The 24239-nt window shown below is 45.8% G+C and overlaps 2 protein-coding genes across 10 annotated transcripts in view; both read right to left on the bottom strand.

Moving 5' to 3' along the window:
* The window catches only part of PFKFB3 (6-phosphofructo-2-kinase/fructose-2,6-biphosphatase 3), a 40088-nt gene extending 35731 nt beyond the window's left edge, over window positions 1-4357 (bottom strand). For 5 of the 6 annotated variants that reach the window (XM_042052570.1, XM_042052593.1, XM_042052585.1 and 2 more), the window contains exon 1: window positions 4159-4356. In XM_042052570.1, coding sequence (XP_041908504.1) covers window positions 4159-4174 — 16 coding nt within the window. In that variant the 5' untranslated portion in view covers window positions 4175-4356. Of the gene's footprint in view, window positions 1-4158 lie in introns of all 6 variants that reach the window. The other variant, XM_042052576.1, reaches the window with a different exon arrangement.
* Window positions 4358-15321: 10964 nt separating this feature from the next.
* RBM17 (RNA binding motif protein 17) overlaps window positions 15322-24239 on the bottom strand; it is a 12553-nt gene continuing 3635 nt past the window's right edge. For 3 of the 4 annotated variants that reach the window (XM_042052538.1, XM_042052530.1, XM_042052547.1), the window contains 9 exons: window positions 24025-24191; window positions 22045-22142; window positions 21462-21518; window positions 19634-19775; window positions 18522-18673; window positions 17811-17884; window positions 17379-17477; window positions 16995-17067; window positions 15322-16851 (listed from right to left, as the gene is read on the bottom strand). In XM_042052538.1, the coding sequence (XP_041908472.1) occupies window positions 16748-16851; window positions 16995-17067; window positions 17379-17477; window positions 17811-17884; window positions 18522-18673; window positions 19634-19775; window positions 21462-21518; window positions 22045-22142; window positions 24025-24191 (966 nt within the window). In that variant the 3' untranslated portion in view covers window positions 15322-16747. The remainder of the gene's footprint in view (window positions 16852-16994; window positions 17068-17378; window positions 17478-17810; window positions 17885-18521; window positions 18674-19633; window positions 19776-21461; window positions 21519-22044; window positions 22143-24024; window positions 24192-24239) is intronic. The other variant, XM_042052557.1, reaches the window with a different exon arrangement.

Genomic DNA, 24239 nt, shown 5'->3' with positions numbered 1-24239 from the left:
AAAACTTTTCCAGGGCTGCCAGGAAGACACGACATCGAGGAGCGACGAGTGACGTGACCAGCAAAGGCAGCAGCATGTGGGTTTGCATGGAATTGCCAGCAAGCCAGAAAGCCTCCAGAAGTGACAAGATTATCCCTTCCAAAACCTGAAAAGAGCTGCAGAAAGGCAGTTCTCCGCCTTTAGCTGTAACCATTCTGCAAAAGCAGTTTCCCATCAGGGGGTGTTGTAATCTGAGTCACTGCAGGAGCTGGGACAGCAAGGAAGTGCTCGGTGGAGCAGGGGACAGGCAGCAGAAATTGCAGTGCCGGGATGTGGCATAGTCTTGCCCTTTCCCTTCATGCTCACGGGCAAAAGGCACCTCTGCTCCTGCTAACAAGAGCCTCCTTGACCTCAGCAAGCAGAAATGAGACCAGGAAATGTCATAACTTCTGCTTACAGAACGTACAAAGCAGTGAGAACAGCAGGAGAGGGAGGGATTCTGCCCCACTCCGCTCTCGTGAGACCCCACCTGGAGCCCCGTGTCCAGCTCAGCGTCTCCAATATAAGAAGGATGTGAAGCTGCTGGAGCAAGTCCAGCGGAGGCCACGGAGATGCTCCAAGACCTGGACAACCTCTGTCATGGAGACAGGCTGGGAGGGCTGGGGTTGCTCTGGAGAAGGCTCGTGGGAGACCTTAGAGCCCCTTCCAGTGCCTAAAGGGAACCTATAAGAAATATGGGAACAGTTTTTTTAGCAGGGTCTGTTGCAACAGGACATGGGGTGATGCTTTTGAGGTGAAGGAGGGTTGATTTATATCAGAAATAAGGAAGAAATTTTTTATGGTGAGGGTGGTGAGACCCTGGCACAGGTTGCCCAGAGAGGTGGTGGATGCCCCCTCCCTGGAAGTGTTCAAGGTGAGGTTAGAGTGGATTTTGAGTAACCTCCTCGAGTACAAGGTGTCCTTGCCCTGTCAGAGGGTTTGGAACTAGGTGATCTTTTACATCCTTTCCAACCTGAATTGTTCTGTGCTTCTATCATCATGTGTTCCATCTCTGCTCGCTGGCTTTCAGTCTTATCTCCAGCTCCTTCCCAGCCAGCAGCCCCAGGATTTCATTTGTCCTTTGACAGATGACAAATGTCCTGCTTGCTGGCAATGTCCTGCCAGCTTATCACCTGCACACTCCCAGGCTTCCTTGCGTCAGCTGCAGTAATTAAATCATATTTTTCAGGAAGGGTACTTTAGGTGAAAGCTCCCAACACGTCCTGCCAGCAGAGCTGCAGCCACAGACAGGCCCTTGCCAGGGTAATGGCACTGCTTGGGGAGCAGGGCTCTCTCCAGTGCTCCCAGCTGATGCAGCAATGCTGGAAGAAATTAATTCCTGTCCTAAGCTCATAACTCCTGGCTGTCCTTGAGCATCCCTGCTAGAAAGACCTTTCTTTAATATCTGAAACTGCCAAATGCCTTGCTAAATGGCAGCTGTTATACAAACATGAAGTGCAGATCCTGGGGCAATGCCACTGGCTGCGATGCCCAAGGAGAAAGGAACAGAGCCAAGACAACCAGGATTTCACACAGACCTCTCAGGGAGACACGGGAAAGTGATGCCAAAGCTGCAAGTAGTGAGAAACCGGCAAAGACAGGGTGGAGTTTGCATTTTCTCCACAGGATGCTCCATTTCCACATGCAGGGGTGTGCAAAGACAGCTGAGAGCCTCCAAAATGCTCATCTCAAAGCCTCCCTGTGCCTCAAGCTACCAGGGGTTTGCAGAGCAGCAGCCCTTGGGCAGAGCCTCCTCTTTGCACCCTGCATCAGGGTGGCTGTGAGGAAGCCCTGAGGTGAGATGCTGTTCCCAAAACGCTTCCAAAGTAAAGGCTCAGCCTCCTTGCTGGGCTGCCTGGAGCCTCCATATTCTTCTGGGAGGGTCAGGAACACAGCCAGATTCCAACCCAGCTGAAGCCACCACCTTAAGCAAGGCTTTTTATGCACCAAGTTGAACTAGAAGGAAAATATCTTCATGCCCAACTCTCCTGTAAACTAAGGATGTACACAGCTTGCTGTGGGCAGCTTTTGAAGGGCAGCCACAAGGCCATGCCCTCCACAACCCTCCTGCCTGGTGGCTTATGGATGTGCTCCTGGGAAGCCCAGGCAGCCCAGCAGCAGCCACTGAGCAGTGCTCCAGGCAGGGCTGGTGATGTGGGGTCCCACCAGCCCAACGGGATGCTCTGAGCTGGGGTTAAAGGCTGCGGCCGGGTCACAGCACTGCTAAGCCACCACTAAACCATGTACCCAAGTGCCACATTTACATGCCTTTTAAATTCCTCCGGGGATGGTCACTCCACCACTTCCCCAGGCACCACTTTTGCAGTCCTTGACAACTGTTGTGGTGACAAAATTTCTCCTAAAATACACAAGCTGTGGACAAAACCCATCCCCACTGGCCTCTGCCATCTCGGACTCTGGAGCTGCAGGCTGATGCACGGAGCAGCTGAAAGCTGCTCTGGCACTTCAAGGTTGACCTCTAGAGGAAGTTTGTAGACAGACGAGCTGCGACGGTGGCACAATGGCTGCAGGACCGAATTGGCGAGGATTTGCAGGTCAGCTGTGGCCCACGTGTCTGGCAGCGATGACAAGCACAGCACGGTGTCCCAGCAAAAGGGTCCTCCCCAGTTTAGGTGTGCTGGGCAGGGCCGCATGGAAAAGCATCAACTGCTGCAAATCCACCATGTGTCCCCAAGTGCTGCAGACCTGCCCGTCATTTCTACCCCTGATGGGGCTGCAGCTGGGCCACGGGAGCTGCCCTCCAACAGGGGAAATTCCCCCGGTCTCTCCCTGCTTCCCACTAAGGGCTCAGCGCTTTCAAAGCGTCATACTCTGCTTTCCTCCCACCGCCCACCCCCAGCACCTCTCCCTCTTCTCCAAATTAATCCGTTTATCACCTAAAATTAAATCGAGCCCTGCAGTCTGCTGCGCTGTCAAGATGCGAGGGTGTGAACCACATCACGCTCCGCGGAGCCTTAAAAGGCAACAGAAACCTCGGCGCCGGAGACACGGGTTCTGTGAGCATCACTGCGGGTGATGCCTCACCCCCGAAACACCCTCCCCAGAGCAGGGAGAGGGGACAAAAACAACTCCAGCCCTCTCCGCGCCAATTTCATTCCCTCCCTGCTGCCCTTCGATGCCATGCCAGTCCCAGCGGGTGACATCTCGGTCCCGGCCCCAGCACAGGACTGCCCGCTGGCCAAAGCACCTGTGTGCGATGCTGAGCAGCACCTTCTCTCCGTGTCGTTGCACGTCCCGACTTAACCCTGCCTCCCCTGGCTTTTTTGACTCACGGAGAAGACTTTTTACCTTCCATTTCCCCACTCAGTAGAGCTGGGAAAAGGGACCACCACAAGCATCCCACTCTGTGTCCCACCGTGCCCGCACTTCCCTCTGGAAAGAGGAGGAGGTGACATTTAAGAGTCTCTGCTTCACAGCGGCTCGGAGAGGATGGAAAACTCATCCACAGCAGCACAGGAGCACCCATCAGAGCTTTAGGTCCCATATTGGGTGCTTCTTGCCCACACCGCCAAGCCAGGGGGTGGCAAGTGGGGATTTCTGCCAGCTGCTGGGATGGAGCTCTGTGGAAAAGAGATGGTTTGGGGCGCAGATCCGAGGGCACCACGGCACGAAAGGGGCTTGCGCAGGTGAGGTACCCTCCTCAAAAGCTGCTTTGCCTCCCCAGTCTCTGCTCCCAGCCCCTCAGCCGAGCACCTCCCAAGGACACAAATGCTCGCAGGTCGCCAGTTCTCAGACTGCATCGCCCCAGTCAGCCCCCAGCAGCACCCTCTGCCCAGAAACATCCTGCTGCCTTCCGTCCTCAGCCCTTGCACCGCCCAGAGCAGCTCATTCCCCTCGCCCGGGAACAGACGAAGAACCCCCTAGGGAGGGCGGAGAGGGGACAGTTGCCCTTACCAGGCTGCACAGAAACACGCACACGCACCCCACACACAACCTCAGGGGTGTCCCCCATCCTCCCCCTGAGCCGGCGGTGCGGCAGAGCCGGGCACAGCTCGGTGCTCCCATCTCCCATCCCTGCAGCAGGCACGGCCCGGGCCACGGACCCATCCCTGGATCCCCAGGTCGGTCCCGGCGCTGCGGGGGAGCATCCCGGGATGCTGCCCACCCATCCAGCCCTACCTTTGCGGAACGGCATGGAGCGGGAGGAGGCAGGGCTGCGCTCGGACTCCTGGGTTCCGCGGACGCTTTCTCTTAGATATATAAATATAAAATATGTATTTCTTCTGTATCTCTGTTTCTTTCCTTCCTCCTCCTTCTTCTTTCAGAAGGAAACGGACATACTTGGGCAAAGCCCGGCAGAAACCAGCGTCATTCCGAGGGTGGCACTGCAGAAGGGAGGAAGTTCTTGCAGTTTCAGAGCTTTTAACCCTTCACTTCCCGGAGACAGCAGAGCTGGGAGGGAGGTGACAGGAACAGGACAAGGAGCTGGTGGCCTTAGAAAGGGGTGGAAGGTACTGGGACAGGGTTCTTGAGTTTATTTGTGGTGGGGTTTTTTTTTGTAGGACCAGTACAGAACTGAGTGTAATGGATGTGGGTGTGAAAATGGAATTTTGGCCTCCTGCATCACTTATGCAATTTCTGAACTCATCAGAGCACCAACCCCATCTTCTTTGTGGTGGCACTGGGACAAGCTGGGAACACACACTTGCTTCAGAAACAAGGGTGTCAGAAATTCAGATCCCCCTGTTCAGCATCTCCTGCCCTTGCACAGGCAATTGGGAGTTCAGATCCTGCTGTGCTGGATCCTGAGGATGAGCAAATACCCTTCTCCTGGCATCACAGGGCTGGGATGAGCCATCAGCTTTGGAAAAGCATCAGGTCTGTGTGCGTGTCAGCCTGGGAGCTCTCTGGAGCTCGGGTTGCAGCAGGAGGTGAAGGTGGAGCATTTGAACTGGGGAGGGTTGTTTATTTTTACTGTGCTTCCTTCATGCCCTCCCTGGAAGTAGAAAGAGACATTGGCTTGGAGGTAGTTCAAGAGAAACTCTTTGAACTGTGCACGACTGGACCCCATCCTTTCCCCGTGGTGCTTGCCAGCGATACCATGAGCTCCACGCTGTGTCTCTGCTCCCTGCAAAACTGGACTCCTCCTGGAGTCAACAAGACTTTCCTCAAACCATCCCTTGTGTGGTCTAAAGCCTCCCCATCCATCTCCTGCAGGCTCCAGCCCCATCCAGACCACCTCAATGCTCCAGGTGAGTGTTCTTCATCCTCCCCAGGGTAAAGTCTGCCAGGTTTGGCTTAACCCCCACTGGAGAAACCTGTTTAAGCCAGTGGGTGAGGAGCACTCCAAAAAAACACCCCCCAGGCTGTTATGAGAGCTGTGGCTGCAGCAGGAATGGCAGGGACAGGGACATCAATGTCTTACATGGCTTTGCTGCCTCTGTCCTGCTCAGGGAGTGTTGGCTGATGCACGTGGAGATGTTCCTGAGGCCCAGCACCATGTGAGGAACAGAAGTGCTCAAGATTTGATGGCACGGGCTGCTGGGCTTCTTCCAGTGACTGGAACCAGTTACAGCAGCTGGTTTATGCCCTGCCCCTGGGAAACACAGCAGGACAGGCTGGGGGTCTGCCCAAGCTAATTGAGCAGGCAACCATTTCCTTGGGGAAAAATCATCTAAAAATGGAATTTCCCAGGATGTTTAGTAACCTTAAAGGGCCAAAGGCTGGAAAAATTTAAGGCAGGTGGAAGGGAAGGACACCCCAGTCATGCCCAAGGCCAGGGCACCATGACCCAGGAGCTCTGTTGGTCCACCTCAGCTCTAACCCAGTCCTCTGCTCTGGCAAAAGAGTGAAATTCCTTGGAGTGATGAGCTTTCAGCTCTCTACAAAACACAAAACCAGATTTTTACAGTTTTATTTCCCAGGATAAATGCAGATTAGCAGTTCATCTCCAGAAGGGTATTTCCAGCTCATGATTCCAAGGCTTGGCAAAAGAAACTTAATCCAATATACTCAGGGTTAGACCCAAAATGAGTGTCTTACCAATCAAATCCATGTTTGGGTGCTCATGTCCAAGTTTGTTGTCCATAACATCCTGCTCAGTGCCTGCACACCTTGGAAGGGGCTTAACTCCTCGGATGTTTTTTTTCTGCAACACTGATCTTGCCTGGACAATGCAACTTCAGCTCCAAAAACTGCCCAGCTGGAGCATCCCAGAGTTTCATAGTTGCAACCAAGACGTGTATTAGAGGATGATGGTTCAGGTCCACATTAAGGTGCTTCTGTCACCTGGTCCTTGCCCTGGGATTTGCTCCAGTTATTCTGTGCATTGACCTAGAAAGATCTCAGATGGGACTGTCCTTGCTGTCCACACATCTGCTTTCCATTTTCCAGAAAATTCCAGAAACCAGCTTCCAAGGAGTCAGAGCATCATTCCCTAAATCAGATACTGTTGGGTCTCACCCACAGAAAGCACCTCAGGCATCTCAGTGGTGCCAGGCAGTTTAAAGAAGCAGAGAAGATTTCAAACATGATATATGGGGATCTTCACCCCTTAGTCACAGTTCAACAGCATTTCTGTCTGGCATCTAAAAAGAACAACATAAAAGTAAAAATAGTCATAATTAAAAGAATTTCTGAGAATCCAGGTGGTCCCAAAATAAGATTCAGATGAAACTAAATGAACTGTGGTCCAGGACAGTGAAATCAGAGCATCTCTCCTCCTGGCAGAGCACAAATGCCAGGCTGCATGGCCAGAGAGGCTGGCAGTGGCTCAGCATCACTTGAGGTTTTCAGAACAGGTTGGGCAAACACGGTGGGAAGGGTTTCAGCCAGCACTGATTGTGCCCCAGGGGTAAGGGATGGTCCAGAAAGCTTCCTGGGATCTTCTCAAGTGCTGGTTTCTGTGGGAGAGGCACTTGGAGCCTCAATGGTTGCTACCAGCGCTCCCAGCCGTGTCCTGTAGGAAGCTGTCTCCAAAGGAAACAAAAGTATAATTTAATGGCTAATATTTCAGGGGGCTTGTTTAATTGGAACTGACCCAGAAAAGGGTCCTTTTACTGCTCTCCCAGGTTTAAGCTGCATATTTCAGAGAATCTTAGGATGGCTTGGGTTGGAATGGATCTTAAAGCTCATCCAGTTCCAACCCCCTGCCATGGGCAGGGACACTTTCCACTATCCCAGGTTGCTCCAAGTGCTGTCCAGCCTGGCCTTGGACACTTCCAGAGATCCAGGGGCAAGCACATATTCTCTGGACAACCTGTGCCAGGGCCTCAGCACCCTCTCAGGGAAGAATTTTTCCCTCAACTTCATCCTTAAGCCCAGAAAAACCTCTTTATCCAGGATGGAGATTTAATTTGCCTTCCCCACCTTGCACTGAATCCATCTGTGTGCGCAATCAGGCTTTGCATCAAGGGGCACAGGGATGAAATGAGCTGCCCTGCACATCCCCAGCCAGGAAATCAGTATTGAACTGATCTCCCTTTCCAGTTAGCGAGATAATGGGTGGGAGCAGTGTGAGACAGGAATGTCAGTGCTTTTAGCCTGAGAATCAGTCACAGGGATCTCCTTCACTGCAGGGCTAGTACTCTACAAGCAAATAAGAATGCAAACAACTCCTTTGAAATATTTATAATATTTGGAATGACTTGCATGGCACAAACCCAAGGAAGACGAGGGTGCTGGGAATTGCTGGGTACACCAGGGGATCTTCTTACATGATTGATCTGGCTTGCAAAGTTCTGTTTTGTCCTTTTATAATACATCAGAGTGCTCAGGCAGGCTCTTCTCCTCCTCCCCTGGGTTACACATTGCCTGAAGGTGCTGCTTTCCCCATCAGCATCAGGCCCCTTTTCCCACTGCTCAGCTGTTCCCTGGCTGAGCTGCTGCAGTCACACCTAAGCCAATCTTCAAGGTGACCAGGCACTGACCATTACACTTCTGTTTTCAGCCCGTGCCCAGGTTTTCAAGGCTTTTGCTGATCTCCCCACACTCCAGCAGCCAGACACTGGTGCCCAGCTCCCTTTCTCACAATGAGCTCTCCCCACATGCTGACCACCAGGCTGATGCTTCAGCCTTGCAGATTTAGCAGGGGAAAGTTGCAGAGAGGCTCGTGGCCTGTTCCTGCTGGGAGAACAGAGAACACAGCCGGGTCATCAGGGCTTAAGATGCAGAAGGGACTGGGAACAGTGAGCTTTTGGAGAGTTTACAGCCAACCCCCCCTTGTACACTGTAGCCTGACCTAGGGAGATTACTTTTATTAACCTCTGGTATTAGTGCTGCCATCTTCATATCACAAAGATTAGGTGCTCTATAAAGGTGTGGAGACAAGATTGGATTAGAGAGATGCAGGTCAAAGACTTGGGACAAGGACAAATGGCTTTAAACTAACAGAAGGCAGGGTTAGATTAGAGATAAGGAAAAAATTCTTCCCTGCGAGGATGCTGAGGCCCTGGCACAGGTTGCCCAGAGAAGCTGTGGCTGCCCCATCCCTGGAAGTGTCCAAGGCCAGGCTGGACAGGGCTTGGAGCAACCTGGGATAGTGGAAGGTGTTGGAATGATCTTTAAGGTCCCTTCTAACCCAAACCATTTTGTGACCAGGTGCTCTTGGTGCCTTGCACAGCTCCAGATCCTAGTCTCCTGTTCTGCACAATTCTCAGCTTTTGGGTTTTGGAGAGAAAGAACTAGACAGTGTTTCCCAGGGGTGATCTGCAGGCAGTAGTTACTGCAGCTGCCAGGTACAAACCTTCCTGGCTTCTCTGCTGCTGCCAGCTCCAGCAGGTTTCTAAATTTGATTCTGCTCTTTCCATGCAGGAAACTCAGTTTCCCTTCTCCATTGATTTCTGTGGCTTTGAACTGCTACCACACACCCACCTGGCACTGAAGAGGAAATGTCACGTTTGGAGGAACATCTGCATCCTTCTTCTGATGCATCAAGAGTGACAGATAATCAATTCTATTTCACACAGTCCAGGATTGCTAAGGCAAATCCTTGCCATGCAGTTAACTCCCCCCTTTTTTTAAAAAACAGGAAAAAAAAGGATGTATTGATTTTATGATGCCAACACCATTATTTTTTAACATAAAAGCTGATAGCAGCCTCAAGTTTCCAGGCTTTTATGTTCCCCAACACTGCAGGAAAAGCAAAACCCATCAGGCTTTGCCCATGAATAAATCAGCCTGCTGGATAGAAATAAAACAAAGCAAAATACTTTTAAATGATCAGGTAGAAATCCAAGTGAAGAAAGGGGAGGAAATGCGTGACTGGTATGTCATAGCTGAAGATATTTTCAAAACTTAATTTCCTTGTTAGCCCTAAATTCCCAACTTCCTCAGAAGAGCTGAGTCCTTGCAGGTGAATGTGATACTTCTGGGACAGTGTCTTTGGATGCAATGGAGTTGTGTCACATGGGATGATGGGCAGGGCTGTAACTGGTGCAGGGAGATGGATCTTCCTATGAAATTTGGGCTTGAAGCAAATCCCTGAACCCCAGTTTGAATACACTTCATTGCTGCAGGATTGATTGCCTGGAAAGGTCTTTAAATTTTGCTGTTCGAGTGCAACACCCCCTCCCTACAAAGAGAGACGACAAGACATCGGGAATTGCTCCAGCTCACATCCTCTCCCAGTGGTAACTCTGCGTCTCTGCAAGTGCACAAACCCAGCACTTTCCCACAGTGGAAAAACACAAAACCCCACCAGTTTTCACTTCCCATCCTCCCAAGAGGAGCTCGGTGTGTTTTGCCAGAGTATCATTTGAGCTTTGGTTCACAGCTGCTATACAAGTTTTACAAGTTCAAAGCAGAGAAGTCCAAAAGTGCTACCCAGCTTTGTGCCTGCGGCAGAAGGTGGAGAAACCCAACATGAGCTGAAGACCTTTGTCTTGGCAGGACCATGTGGATTCCTGAGCTGTTGACTTGCTGCAAGCTCTCAAATGGAGGCCAGAGATCAACACCTCAGAGACTGGGAGAGGAAAAACAACTCAAGGACTGTGAAGTGGCAAGATGCTTGAAAGCTGCTTTGAAAAAAGCCCACATTCTTCCCAGAGAAGGAATAAGAAGTGGGAGAGAACAAAGGAAAGGGTTAGGCATCTTCCTGGGAAAGATCTTGTTTTCCATAGAGCTGAGGGTGTCTTGGGCTTTAAGCATGTGCTACAGCTGCTGGGGCTGCCAAAGCAGGGCAGGGGGATGTCCTGCACAGGAGGCAGGGCCTGGTGGGAGCAGGACATTTGTGCCCTGTCCCCTGGTGCCCACAGCTACAGGGCTGAAAGCTCGGGGTTTGGACACCAGACATTTGTTTGGACACAAGACATTAGGCTGTGTTCTTACCTTTCTATACTAACAACCCTGTGCTCTGGGATTTCCCCATTTCCTGATGCTAAAAAGAAAAGAGGAAAAGCCATAAAGCCACAACCATGAGCTCAACGGGGATCAGGAATCGGGGGATGAGAGGAAACCTCTGCAGCAGCACATACACTATGCCGTCTTCAGCTTACAGAGCTTCCTTTGGCTTTCACGCCTGTTCTTCCACTGCACCTTTTCCTCTTCAATACCCATTTCTCCCCCCATTCAAACAGGCTTTTTCTTAATGGCATGGAAAGCTGTGTTTGCACCTGTGGACAAAAAGCCACCAGCAAGACCCAACCCCACCTGACACAAACAGGGAGCAAGATCCCTAAAGGAGCACAGCTGACAACAGGACCACATTCATATTTATTGTTAGCTACTGCACATTTCTGGTTAAATTACCAAACACAGGCACACAGGGAGTTTGTCATTCATTTTCTCTCTTCAGGAACAGAAGTGAAAGACTTTAGGTTTGCCCACCTTTTTGTCCAGCAGTTGAAAGTCCTGCAGATTTTACAGCAGTTTTTTTCTCCTTGCCACTAACTTGCTGAGTTGCATCTCAAGTGACACAAAACATTTTTTTGCAGTAAATAGGAGGTAAAATCATGCTGGACATTCAAGGCAAGCAGCACTTCTAACCCACTGACCTGCAGAAATAAAAAAGCACTCATTTAGAAGAAGTTTCAGAGTTAAAAAATCCTTCAGTGAGGAGGAAAAAGGAGCAGCTACTCCTTTATCCTCCTGACACAAGGCATGGGTAACTATGATTACATCCAGGGCTGCCCAGGGGTTAAGGCTTGTCAGCTCTGGCTGATGTTATGAGCAACTCATATAATTACCAGGTTTTGCATCCTTAAAAAATCCTGTCATCCTCTGTGAAGCAGGAAATGTCACTAAAGTCTTTTCAGAAAAATGTTCATTTTTGAGCAACCTGGTCTAGTGGAAAGTATCCCTGCCAAGGGCAGGGGTTTGGAACTAGATGGTCTTTGAGGTCCCTTCCAATCCAAACCATTCTTTGATTTTATGATTCAAAACAAGGCAAAGCAGGTGAATTTGTCCACTAAACTACATCACAGGTAAAAACCATCTGTGTTCACATATTAAACACAAAAGGGCCATGTGTCCTGCCAGGAGCTGCCTGACCATCTCCAGCTGGACTCCAGAAGTCCCTTCTACAGTCACAACCAAAAGTCAGTTGTGGTGTGTGAGGATAAACCAGACTGATGGATGATAAAGGCACTGGGATTGCTCTTTAACTGCTCTACACCTTGAATAAAATCACAGGGCAAGAGGGAAGTCTTTTATTGAAAGTCCTGTCTATAGGACACACCAAAAAAATTCCAAAGCCCAGGTGCTACTTTCAAACCCATCTATGAAGAACCTACATCTCCACAGAGCAGCACAGCAGAAATCCAAATCTGGCTGTGTCCTCTCATTGCTCAGTGACAGCAAATTAGCAGAGCACACACTGCTAATCACAATCAATCCCTGTTTGTCTTTAAGGACAACTGCCTGATCACCTGAAGGGAGGAATTTCCCTAAGGACTCAATCATTACAGTGCTGAACTTAGTGCTACAGAAAGTGCTTGTAAGCAACACTAAGTCCTCCATGATCACAAGCAGCTCCTGCTTTTTTGGGGAAAGGAATAGGGTTAATCTTGCACCCAGCTAGGAACACGTTACCAGTGCCAAATGCATCCATACATGGCCCCCAGCTGTGTGGATGTTCTTGCTCTCTTCCAATTTTTAGAGAATTTAAAATAATTTCTGCAATTCTGTGAGCAGCTAATCCTGGACACTGTTTTTATGAAGGACAAGAAAATCATCAGTAGCAGTCAGCTTGGATTCACCAAGGGGGAAGTCATGTTTGACCAACTTGATAACCTTGAAATGAAATGACTGGCCTGGCAGAGGAGAGCTGTGGGTACTGTCTACCTGGACTCATGTAAGACTTCCAAACATTATGTCCTGTAAGAACCTCCTCACAAAGAAGCTCTTGAAGCTGCAGGAGCAGACACCAAAAACTGTCTGAATGCCTGGTCCCAGTGGTCAGTGGCTCAGGGTCTGGCTGGAGGCCAGGAGCTGCTGGTGAACTACAGGTGTCAGTGCTGGGTCCAGTCCTCTTTAACACCTTAATTAAAGCAAACTTGCAGATCACATAAACTGGGAGGAGTGGCAGCTACCTCAGAGGGTCATGCTGCCACCCAGAGGGACCTGGGCAGGCTGGGAAGAGGCTGGCAGGAACATCATGGAGCTCAAAAAGGAGTGCTAGGTCCTGTACCTAGGGAGAGGCAATCCCAGGCATGAACATGGGATTTAATTCAATGAAACACAGGGTGAATCTTAGTCTTGCTCAGGGCCTCTTGCACCAAGTGCTGTAAGGACTGGAAGTTCTCACTCCCTCATTGGACTTCTGCTTGTGGAGCAAGAAGGATCTCAGAGTTTAAGATCCTCTTTGAAACCTTCCATATTTGTCTATCTTTAAGAAAACTGTATGAGGTTACAACACGTATTTTCTCTTGCACAGAAGGGTAAAATCCCCTGAAACACTCAAATCTCCCACAGGAGCTTGATTTCAGATAAACCCCTCCTAAGGCAACCACTTACACAGACCGCAGCACATGAATTACATCTCCTTCTGAACTCGCTTCAGAATCCAAAGCTCAAGGCTAAGAGAATTGACCATTTTCTGTTGCCAAAATAAAAAGCAGCTCCACGAGGAATGTGGGTTTTGGTTGCACAGTTGCAAGTACAGAGGAATAGGGTGTAATCCCAACTCTCCAAACCACCTTCTGCATGTCCTTGGGCAAGATATTTCTTGTACCTGCCTCCCACCCTCCCTGGCTATTCAGACAGAAAGTTCTGTGGGGCAACAACTCTCACCTTTCATGTAACAACAGCAAAGCAAACTTAAATTTTGACAATAGTAATGTTAAAAATGTTCCCTGCGAGCTCCATCTCACTTCAGATGGCAGTCTGACACCAAGTAGGCAAAGTGATAAACTGACAGGTGAAATTCCACACAGGTTAAGTGCAGAACAGTGCAGGTGAGAAAACAAATCATAACCTATGTGCTTCATGATGGGCTCTGAAATAGCTGCTCCTGCTCAGCGACACCATGTTGGGGTTGTAACAATTAGGAAAGTAATCAAGTCACTAAATCCCCACTGTTAAAATAGTAGCCAGTGTTCCCAATTAGGAAGAGAACAAGGCAGCAAACGGTGATGCCACTGCACAAATCCCTGTCCTTAAGACCTCAGGGTTGTTAATGCACCGGGCACCTCATTCAGCTCCGGGCTGACACGTCCTACACGTCCCTCTCAGCTTGCTGGTTGCTTCAGGACACTCAAATCTCTCTAAGCAGGCATGTAATCTGAATTCCCAGAAGCAATGAACAGTTCATACGCAGCCCATGAGGAAATGCAGTTGTTCAATACATTACAGAATCACACAGCGTTTACACAGGTGCTTAAGCCAAGGAATTAAAGCTTAAATTTAGGAAATCATACCTGAAAAATAGCCGGTGCTTCACCTGAAGCACTATAACCAATCCTGCACTGCCAGTAAAGCAATTGTTCGTAACAGCCCATCATCCTCTTCATTTTCTGTAAAATCAGAACCTTTTAGGGCACCACACAAAAAGAGAAACCAAAGTATTATTGCTTCAGACCAGTCACCATGTACGTACATGAGAGAATGAGGTGGCTGCAGAGTTTCCAGGGTGTAAAGACAAATCACCAAATAAAACTTGGTAGCTGCAAAGAGCTCCAAATTAAGTGCTGCTGAGCCTTTGGAAAGGGCACTGATGAATCAGAGGAGAAAAAGGGATGTGTAAGCAGGAAGAGCTGGAGGTGTTAGATAAAAAGTCATTTGAGAAACTACTAGAAATGGAAGTCAGTGGCAAGATTCCAGAGGAGGCCAATTCTCCAGTAGAGAAGTAAATTCAGAACCAAATTTTTCAAGGCTTGCAAGATACAAACGTGCCTGAGGAAGTCTGAGCCAACACACTGAGAGTGTTGAAGAACAGGGAGAAGGTGCATTTGCAAAAAAATGCTTCCTGCTAAGGAGACAAACGAGGTCTGACCACCTCAGAGCCCAGTGAGTGTCCGAAGCTCTGCAGGTTTCCACACCTGGGCAGGTGTTCGCTTGCATCAGCTGTGGCCACCTGCTTACACACCTGGCTCCACTGTCACGTGTTTGTACAGCACCCACCAGAGATGGAACTCAGGGGATGTAGGTCTCCTCCACTTCAGGTGTGCTTTCTTTAGAGTCCCCTTGGTACATAAAAACACCTCATTTATAGCATCAATCTCCTACACAAAATACGAAATGAATAAACTATCTCCCCTACATTTTCATGGATAAACTTTACCCCTGTCTTCAACCACAATAAGGATTCTCAGAACGAAATCGTTCAAAAGTTGCCAATAAAGCCATTCTCAGCAAATGGAAAACCTTCAAGTTATCAGACTGGAAGCTCAGAAGCTGGTGCTAAAAAGCAAAACAGCTGCTTAAAGGCACAAAAACCAGTCTGTGTACCTCAGGAAATGTTTACAGCCTAGTCACTCAAGAGGTATTTGCTGAAATAAGAGCCATAAATAAATCACATTGCTTTAAGGTAAGTCATATTTCAAGCTCAGATCACACTAAATCTGTTACCAGTGGTTAAACTTTCTACAGCAGCCACTCAAATTATTTGAGTATTACAAGCAAGCCTATGCTAATTCATACCAGGCTCATCTCTGTTTTACTACACGGCACCAAAGGCCTTGAAGTGTTGCTCGAAGTCAAAGAGAAAACAAAGAGCAGAGGCAGGAACAGAAGCTAGATTCTGTTTTTGCCCCAAGTCCTGTGGTTTTGGAGTCAGGCCTGTTCCTCAGCTCTGCTGCAGTGAGGGTGCATTAGAGAAAGAGCCAACTCATGGTGCAGAAGTGGCCAGCTCTGAGGGAGGGCCTTGCACAACACAAGAGCAGAGTAAGGAAGCCAACACACAGCAGGTAAAATACCAGTTTTTTTTTAAAAATTCCGTTTTACAAGCAAATGTTTGTACAGAGGTTGGCAGAACACAAGTGGACAAAATAAGCAAAACACAAGACCCAAGGGTTTTGTCATAGAAATCTGTGGCCAAAACTCAACAAAAGGGCAATAACTGGAGATATTCACAGCGTTGAACTACAGGTCTATCCCCCCTCCCCCCAGTCCTTGCGTGTAACAGGAAGAAGACATCCAGCATCAGCTTTCAAACAGCTAAAATGCCCTCAGGGCTCCCAGGCATTTCAGTATCTGCACAATTCTGGGTGTAATGGGGCACAGAGACAACTGCCACCATTGCAGAGTCACCCCCTGCCACCTCTTTGTCACATACGGTTCCCAAACGAAAAGCAAACATAAAACCAGGAGCAGAGAGCTGTGTACTATTTTACATCAAGTTAAAAGTAAGAGTAGTAGTGTTTAGTAGTTTAGTTTGTCAACTCTTCAGATTTTCATAGAAGAACTTCCCTCCATGGCCACCTACTTTGAAAACTTCCACAGGCACTCCTTCCCAAAAGGAAAAAAAAGCATAACCCTGATGGTATTTGACCTCAGATATAGAAATATACACAGAAAGAGCAAATGCCAGGTTTGAAATGATTAAACAAAGTTAGTTGCCCATGTGTGAATTAGAGGAAGTGAGATTGTGACAGCTGGCCAGATACATGAAGGAGTTTCCCATCTCCCTGCCTAATAATCTGTATTCAGTTATCCCTGGATATTCCCAGCACAGACTGCCTGACAGCACAGAGCTCCTGCTAAGAGCCCATTAAACTCCTTTCTCTTTCTATTTCCCTGGATTAGACATGGATTTTCTTTTGATCTGAAGACAGACTCAATCCTTATTATTTTAGTCTCCATTCTGGCACAGAAGGCATTGTCCTGGAGTCAGGAGAACAAACCAGCTGCAACTGTCCAATTACCCAAATCACTGGTGTGCAGAGATGAGGACTCAGGAGAGCAAGGCTCTAACTCTAAGGGAGACCATCAGGGAAGAGAAGATCATAGCACACAGTCCTTGTCCAAAGCTTCACACTTATCGTGGATCCAGCACAGGGACTCCATGATGAAGCACCAGAACAAAGAAAGCAGGAATACAGACAAAGCATCTCCTCAGCAGTGGGTTTTTGACAAAGTCATCTGAAAGCTCAAAAAAACCAGGATCCCCAGAGCAGTAAGCAGAAATGTGCAATTCAAAACCACACAGATGTGAATCTTACTTTCAAAGGGCTTTATATTACAAAAAAACGTAAGTCACAACGAATGTGTAAAATCCATTCAATGAGGCCTGTTTCCAGTTTGCTAGGAAAGCTACTTTTCTCTTCTTTATTCCCAGCCTACTGCTGAAAACGTGATTGCCAAAACAATGACACCTTGAGCTAGATTTCTAAAATCAAACTTGTTCCGCCAGATCCAGCACTCTGAACTTGTCCAGGTTGTAGAAACAAGCCTTCACCACTCTGCCTCCAAAATATCTTCCATTTAGATCCACAACAGCTGGAATTGAAACGAAGAGCAGATCAGCAAGCAGCAATTCAATAAAATAAACATCTCTAACTCAACAGCCTGACCACTGACACTGTTTAATCTCTCTACAGAAGTTAACTCTGAGGTTCACAGGACACAATTTAGGATCCTACCTTTGATGGCAGATTCAACCCGTTCAAACTCTAAAAATATTCTTACAGCTTCATCATCAGGGGCACCAGGGATCTGAAACAAATCAAAAACCCTAAGCCACAAGTAATTAGAACAGTAGCAAAAATACTGTTTTACATTGATCTTCACAAAGGCAATGAAAAGAACGAAATAAAAAGATTCCAAAAGCACAATGCTCAGAGATTTTTGCCCAGTTCCTATTATTAGAAATTTGTATCTTACAGAAAATCCAGAATCCCAACACAGTAAAAGACCCTGAGAGATCTTCTATGTATGCAGCTTTAGGCAGTAACACACCAGTCATGAGGGACAAGTGCCCAGTTTACTTTCAGAGCAGCCAAAAAGAGAGACAGATTATTTCTTACCTCAAAGATGACGCATTTCCCAACCTTGCCATATTTCTCACATTCCTCCTTAGTTTCGACTTCAAGGTCTTCATCCACCTCCCCAGCACCAACCATGTTCTGAAAGTCAAAGAATAAACCCAGCTCACTGGATGGAGTCTGTGTAGGTGACTGTGTACACGAATCACAGATGCTCTGTGAACTGTGACTACCAATACTTTAAGAGCTACAGAAGGAAACAGTTCCCTGTCCCTAGGACAAGAGAACTGTACAATTTAAAGCAGTGCTGATTTAAAGTCACAGCTTGTACCCCAGGAAGTCACATCACTTCCCCAGAACACAAAACACCACGTGGGTGCAGGCCAGAACCATTTGAACTGTGTAGAGTCTTGTATCAGGAACAGAGGTTTAAACATTCCAACACCAAGACATGTTCCCTTACTCCCAACTCACCCTCAGTAAGACCACTTTAGTTGGGCATTTCAGTATCTCAGTCAAGGGGTTGGAATCCGCCTTCTTTCCTGTTTCTGTTTGAAGACAGAACAGCGAATCAGGGAATAATTTATGATTAAAGCTCAATTAGGGACTTTTATCAGAATCTTATTGATCAAACAATGGAATAAAAGCCACAAAATGTCATTTCATATTGGTGAGGAACAGTTATTCACAGCTTGTAGCTACTGAGAATGACAGTAAGCAGAAAAATCAATTCCAATGATGTGAATTAAGCAAGAACATTGACAATGTACTATTTCTTTGAGGAGAATAATTCATAAGTTCAGAATAATTCATAAGAACTAGAAGACTAAAAGTCTTCTGACTTCCATCACTTGTACTCAGAAGCCTGGATGTAGTCTCTAGATCAGACAAGAGCAGGGAAATGAGAGCAATGTCTATAGGACGTGAGAGGGAGGAAGCCATTGGGGCAGAGCAGGATCAGCTCTGGAAGTGAAGATGCTTCCTGACACTAAAGGAGGACAGCTGATGGAGGAAGGGGAAGATGAGCTAAAAGAAAAAGCATATGGGATCACTTTGCAAAAAGATAAATTTCCACAAGAACAAATAGAAGTAATTTTTCCAACTCCAATGTTTTCAACAAGGACAGATGGTAAACAAAAACCCAGGAGCTTCATTTCTCACAGACTTGGTGTAGAACACAATTACCTTTCTCTGTAGATTCACCAACAATGATCTTGCCACCCCTCTTGCTCGTTTTCTCTACTGACAGTGCTGTGCTGAGCCCCTGTTCATGTTTGCCCAGCCCCTGGCCCTCTCTGAAACCATACTTCTGCATGATTTTGTGAGCTACTGTCCCCCTGCAAAGAGAGAAAAAACATCAGTTAGTAAAGGTTTCTTCCAGAAAACATTAACACTGCATTTCTGCTGAGTGCTCAAATATTCTACCTCCTAAAATCTCCTTACGCAGGGGCAAAAAGCACAAGAGCTACTACAAGTTACGTGATTTTTTTCTAAGCAAAAGGCTAAAAAGTATGGCTATGTAATGCTGAAAGGTTAAAACACTAAGGGACAGAATAAACAGCCAATTGTGTGGTCAAAGTGAGGCAGGTTAGGTCAGATTTTTAGCCCTTTCTTCAATGAAGTGAAGGTTCCATGGTACTGCTAACTAGAGGTGGCAACAATGCACAAGCTGGTCCAACAGTACCAAGTTTGATTGTCTTTTTCTGGACAATTAAAAAACCCCCACGAAATCCAAAAATTAGGTCTCTGAGCTGTTTTTAGCTATAGACTCATCTTCACTTTGTTTCCACAGTAGTAACACAAGCATCACATACAAGGCAGGACAGTAAATGGGCAGATTTGCAGCCACAGCTGCTACATTCATGCAAATACACTCCTGAATTTTTGAACAAAGCAGAGCTGAAATGATTTGAAATATCAGTTTGCTGGTATACAGCAAATTTAAGACAAAGCTGGAAAAGAAACCTAGAAGAACCAATGTGCCACCTGTGTTTTCAAGTATACTGCATTGTTTGGCTTGGCCAAATACAGGCCATAAACACTATACTGGAGTCTGGCTTAAAAACACAGCCTTGAATGCAACCATCTCAGATGTGTTTCCCTCAATCCAGTCAATCCTGGATTTTTCCAGGATACACATTTTTTCTGTATCCTGCCAGTTTGGACTCTCTGAACTCAGACTAACCACATACATGCAATGGGTTGTGCTCTTCTCTCCTGACAAACTGTTTCAGCTTTTGGTTTCCACCACCTTCCAATGCCTTTTCCCACAAAATGTGCAGAGGTCCCTCATTTACCCCATGTTGGCGAGGAAGGAGTTGCTGGGTCCTGTGGGGGAACGAGGTCTCTCTGGCTCATCATACACTGGAGGAGGAATTGCTGCTTTGGAAGAAGGCGCCCGAGGTCTCGACTCCTCCTCATATGGGAATGATGCTACAGCTGCAGAAAACAAACACACTTGGGTTTTTTTCAATAAAATTTTAACAAACTATGAAAAAAGTCTTCCATATAAATTTAAATCAGAAGTATGTTTCCTTTGCATGTGCTGTTTTAACATCCCCTCACTTCTCTCTCTCAGAAACAAGATCCGAGTTATTCTGGATTTTCCTCATTGGATATAGATTCCCACAGCTCTATAATGCACTTCTTAACCTCTTACTAAATGGATAAAATAAACATTAAGAGGCCACCTGCACTACAATGAGATTATCCAGAGGACAAACTCCCATTCGTCAGGAACAGAATTATGACAAAAAAAGGATCAATGCACAGAACTCAAGGCCCAAGGACTGTAAGAAAAATACACTGCACATTTGCAGAGAAGAGAAACCAGTCTATTAAAAAAAAAATGAATGCAACTCATCTCACTGGGAATTTCTGAACTGCAACTCTTCCTGGGGATGGAGATGGATCTGGATATCTCAATTATACTGGATGGATTATTAAACCACCTTTCACTGACAAGTCAAATGGCAAAATTAAAAAAAAAAACCCCAAACCTATAGAAACCCTAAAAAAAATAAGTAAATCACTTTTGAAAAGACTTATGGACTTTGATGAGACTGACTTAATTTCAGAGTATTCTCTTCTACACTAGCTTTTGTATCTTATCAAATAAAAGGTCAGATGTGAAGTCTGGGGATGTCATATGAGGAAAACCAATCCCTATTTAAACAGCAAATGGACTGGACTATGGGACCAATATTTTCTTGTTTTCTTACAGCCTGGATTTGAGCATCAAGTAAGAAGCCACATAAAGGTTTCTTTAAAATATGACTATGTCACATTTTAAAAGCTCTCCCCATAAGGATATTTCTACTATTTCCAGCCTATATTTACTTTTCCTTGACACCACTCAATTGCTCTTAATTATTTACTCAAAACAATGTCTTTCTGTTTTGAATGTTTACTTACATCACACGCTTTCACTGCTGTTTCATTCACTTAAGCTGTGGGGTTTTTTTTATTTTTCAATATTCTCATAAATACAATGAGGACTCCCAAAGGAACGTTTGTGTGCATAAGAATCTTCTTACTATTTTTTAAAGTAGACAATATACAGCTAATTATTCCAATTTTAAAATTTAAAACAGGTAGGCACGGAAAAAAAAAGGGAAGCAAGATGATGCCATCTCGTGGACAACTAAGATCCTCACACCACCACTGCACACAAATCTCTTCAGCTAAACTGTACCCCTGAAAAACGCAAAAAAATCTGCCTGTAGTGCATAACTCCTTCAGAAAAGACATTCACTAAGTACCTCCTAAAGGAAAGAGCAATGGAAAAATTCCCCCTCCACACTGTGGAGGTTTCTAGTCTATCCAGAGAAACCTGCCTGTGACATTTATTCTTTCACATCAGAAGTGAGTAGCTGCACACGGTGGTAAGAGCCCAGTTTGCCAAACCACTTGTCCAGCAATACAGAAAGAATCCTTCAGAACAGAGATGTGAAGCAAAGCAGCATCACAGGTCCCCCACAGCCTCCCCACAACAACAAAGAACTTGTTCATGTACTGCTGCTACAAAAAACTCCAACGGGAAAAGCAGGAGGACTTAACCAAACAGAAAGTTGAGTGAGAAATTAACACTGCTGGGTTTAGAGAAGTGGTTTTTGGAGCACTCACGTTCTTTGTCCTTCTCAACGAGAGAAGTGGGTGGTGCAATGGCAGCTCCTCCCATACCTATGAGCAAAATGGAACACAACACATTTGGAGGATATCACAACAAGCCTGATTTATTTACTGTAACTTTGTTGCTGAAAGAGAGTAAAGCTTAATTTTGCTTATGCAATGATGTATTTCTGATCACATCACCTGACAAGCTCTAAGGGGACTGAAGTAACAAATGCAGGAATGAAAGCCTGCAATAGTGAAAACTTGACAGTGATTCTCACAGCCTGATTTTATGTCATGCCTCACCCCTTCTTTGGAACCTGCACCATGCAGAAACTTACAACAAGTATCTACAAACTAAGGCAAATAGAGGTATTTTCACAAATAACTTGGTTGCCATCTATCTCCATGGAAAAATAGCAGTCTTCTGGATTATATGATGTTGTAATAAAATGCCAGACTAATTCTAAAGGCTCAGAATTAACAGTGTACTCATGTGAGGACAGAGAAATACAGAATCCATGAAACAGGACTGTGAATCCCCCTCCCTCTTTTTCTCCTCTTTCCACACCAAAACCATAAGCAGTTCCCTTACTTCTTTTTCGCCTCTCCCTTTCATAATCTTCATCTTCATCAGAATCTGGATCTGGTCTTCTTGAAAACCCACTGGCTTCGTGTCTGTCTTTACGCCTTCTAGGAGACACAGCAAGTTAGGATGAGAAACCATGGAAATCAACTCTTTGCTTTTATTTGTGATCCCACCTGTGCAAGGTGAATTATTCTGCTCCATCCAACTGACATTTAACACATTTCCCATGAAAGTGCAAGTAAACACCTTCACCGTTTGTTTTTTTGTTTTTATCCTCATGGGGCATTTTTGGTAAAACAGAAGATGAATCTAAACCAAGATCATTTTCCACTTGCAGGTCAGCCAAGAAGAATGTATGGAAAGGAGGAAGCACCCGAATAAATCTTGTCCAAAGAGGCCAGAGTGACTGAATGACTGCAGTGGAACAGGTGTTGGACGGAGCGGAGAGCAGGGTCACAGACATTAATTGATCACCCTGCTTTGCACAGAATCCCTTTTACATTTCCCATCACAGGCAATACAGAGTAATATGATTTACTCAATTAAAAAAAAATCCTCATGCTTAAACATCAGATTTTTGAGAAGTTTAATTAAAATAAGATTCAGGCATAACTTTTAACGTGAAGTAAGGAATGCTTCAAGATTTGTTTGCGCTTCAGCTGTTATCTAATGTGATCAGGAAATTACTCATTTTAATACTTTACAACAAAAAGGAAAAGCACTTTTCCTCAAAAGTTAAGAGCACAAAGTGCATAAATCAGATCTCATTCCTAGCACAGCCACCAAAACTGTGCTACAGGATGCTAAAAACAGCTCTACTGTGGAACCACACAGAACTTCTGAATCTCTACACTCTGAAATCAAAACAAATGTACAGCCTGATATCCCAAAGCACACATCTGATGCAGGTTTGGCTGAGATTATTTCCCCCAGTTTGAAATCAGAATGTACTATTTGTTTTTCACTTCTTTTCTCTAATGTTTATATGTATAAAGACTCTTGGCCCACACACAAGTACAAATATGACTAAAGAGCAATCAATGCTGAAACTGTAGGAATGACATCCCAGATTCCTGAGGTCTTGCATGCCAGTAGGACAGAGCCTCAGGCAATCCTTCTCCAGCGAAACAACAAAGATATATCCAAGAGAAGAGAGAAGTCCCAATGACTAGAAATATTAATTTCCACAATCTAAACAGGGCAGCAGAACTGTAATTCCAGACTTCAGATGATTCATACTGCGATGAAGACAACTTATTCACTTCACTTAAAACGAGTGAATGTAATCTTCTGCCTGGCTGGCAGACCTTTTACCACTTACAACAATCAGATACTGAGTCTGCATTCAACTTCCTTAATGTGATTACAGAGATTTCTTATTTCAGGGAAAGGGCATTAAAAATAAAGTAGTATTTTCTTTTCTCCAAAGACAACAGAGTATTAAACACATAATTAACTTATTAAATTACTGACTGCAGAGTATTAAAAAAGGAAATGCAACTATGCCTCTCAAAGGCTCTGCTAGCCACATGTAAAACTGAATGCATTCATGGATCAGTTTGTAGTTTTTAGAAGCAAAAAGGATGGTTCATCACTGAGTGTTGAAAAGGTTTTTCTGTAGTCAGGTGGCACTGACAACAAATACTCTAAAACACCTGCAAGGTGGAAGTCTGATAATGATGCATGAAGTACCTAAATATTGCTGCTATTATTGAAACAAAGTAAATTCAGAATAATTTTGACAAAGGTCTTTCAGCCAAAGAGGCTGTAAAACTGATAGTTCTTATTGGTTTTGCACTGTTAGGTGATTTTTACCAGGGGCATTAAAACTTATTAATTAAAACACTGCACTTGTTTCTACAAGCACGCAGTATTCACAAAACCTCTACGAATTTCCCTGAAAGTAGAGAGATAAAATGAAACAAATTGACATGTCTATTCTTTACATAAGAGTCAATATGTCAGGAGTTTAAACAAAAGCCTTACTTTTCTCTCTCTTCAATCTCCTTTTGTCTCTCCAGCTCCCGCTGCCGCTGTCGTTCCTCTCTCTGACGTTTCACCACTTTTTCGTAGTCATTTGGGAACATGGGATCATACTCATCTGCCAGGGGAATCAACACATCTCCTGCAGAAAAACCACTGGGGACAGGATCCTGGGGGAAAAAAAAAAAAAAAAAAAAAAAAAAAAAAAAAAAAAAAAA

Source organism: Corvus kubaryi, unplaced genomic scaffold (genome assembly GCF_017639235.1).
Source record: "Corvus kubaryi isolate FWS band 111438036 unplaced genomic scaffold, C.kubaryi_AGA036_p1.0 135, whole genome shotgun sequence".
In the NCBI taxonomy this organism is placed as follows: domain Eukaryota; kingdom Metazoa; phylum Chordata; class Aves; order Passeriformes; family Corvidae; genus Corvus; species Corvus kubaryi.
Note: the sequence above shows the minus strand (reverse complement) of the source record. Positions and strands in the feature narration are given on the sequence as shown.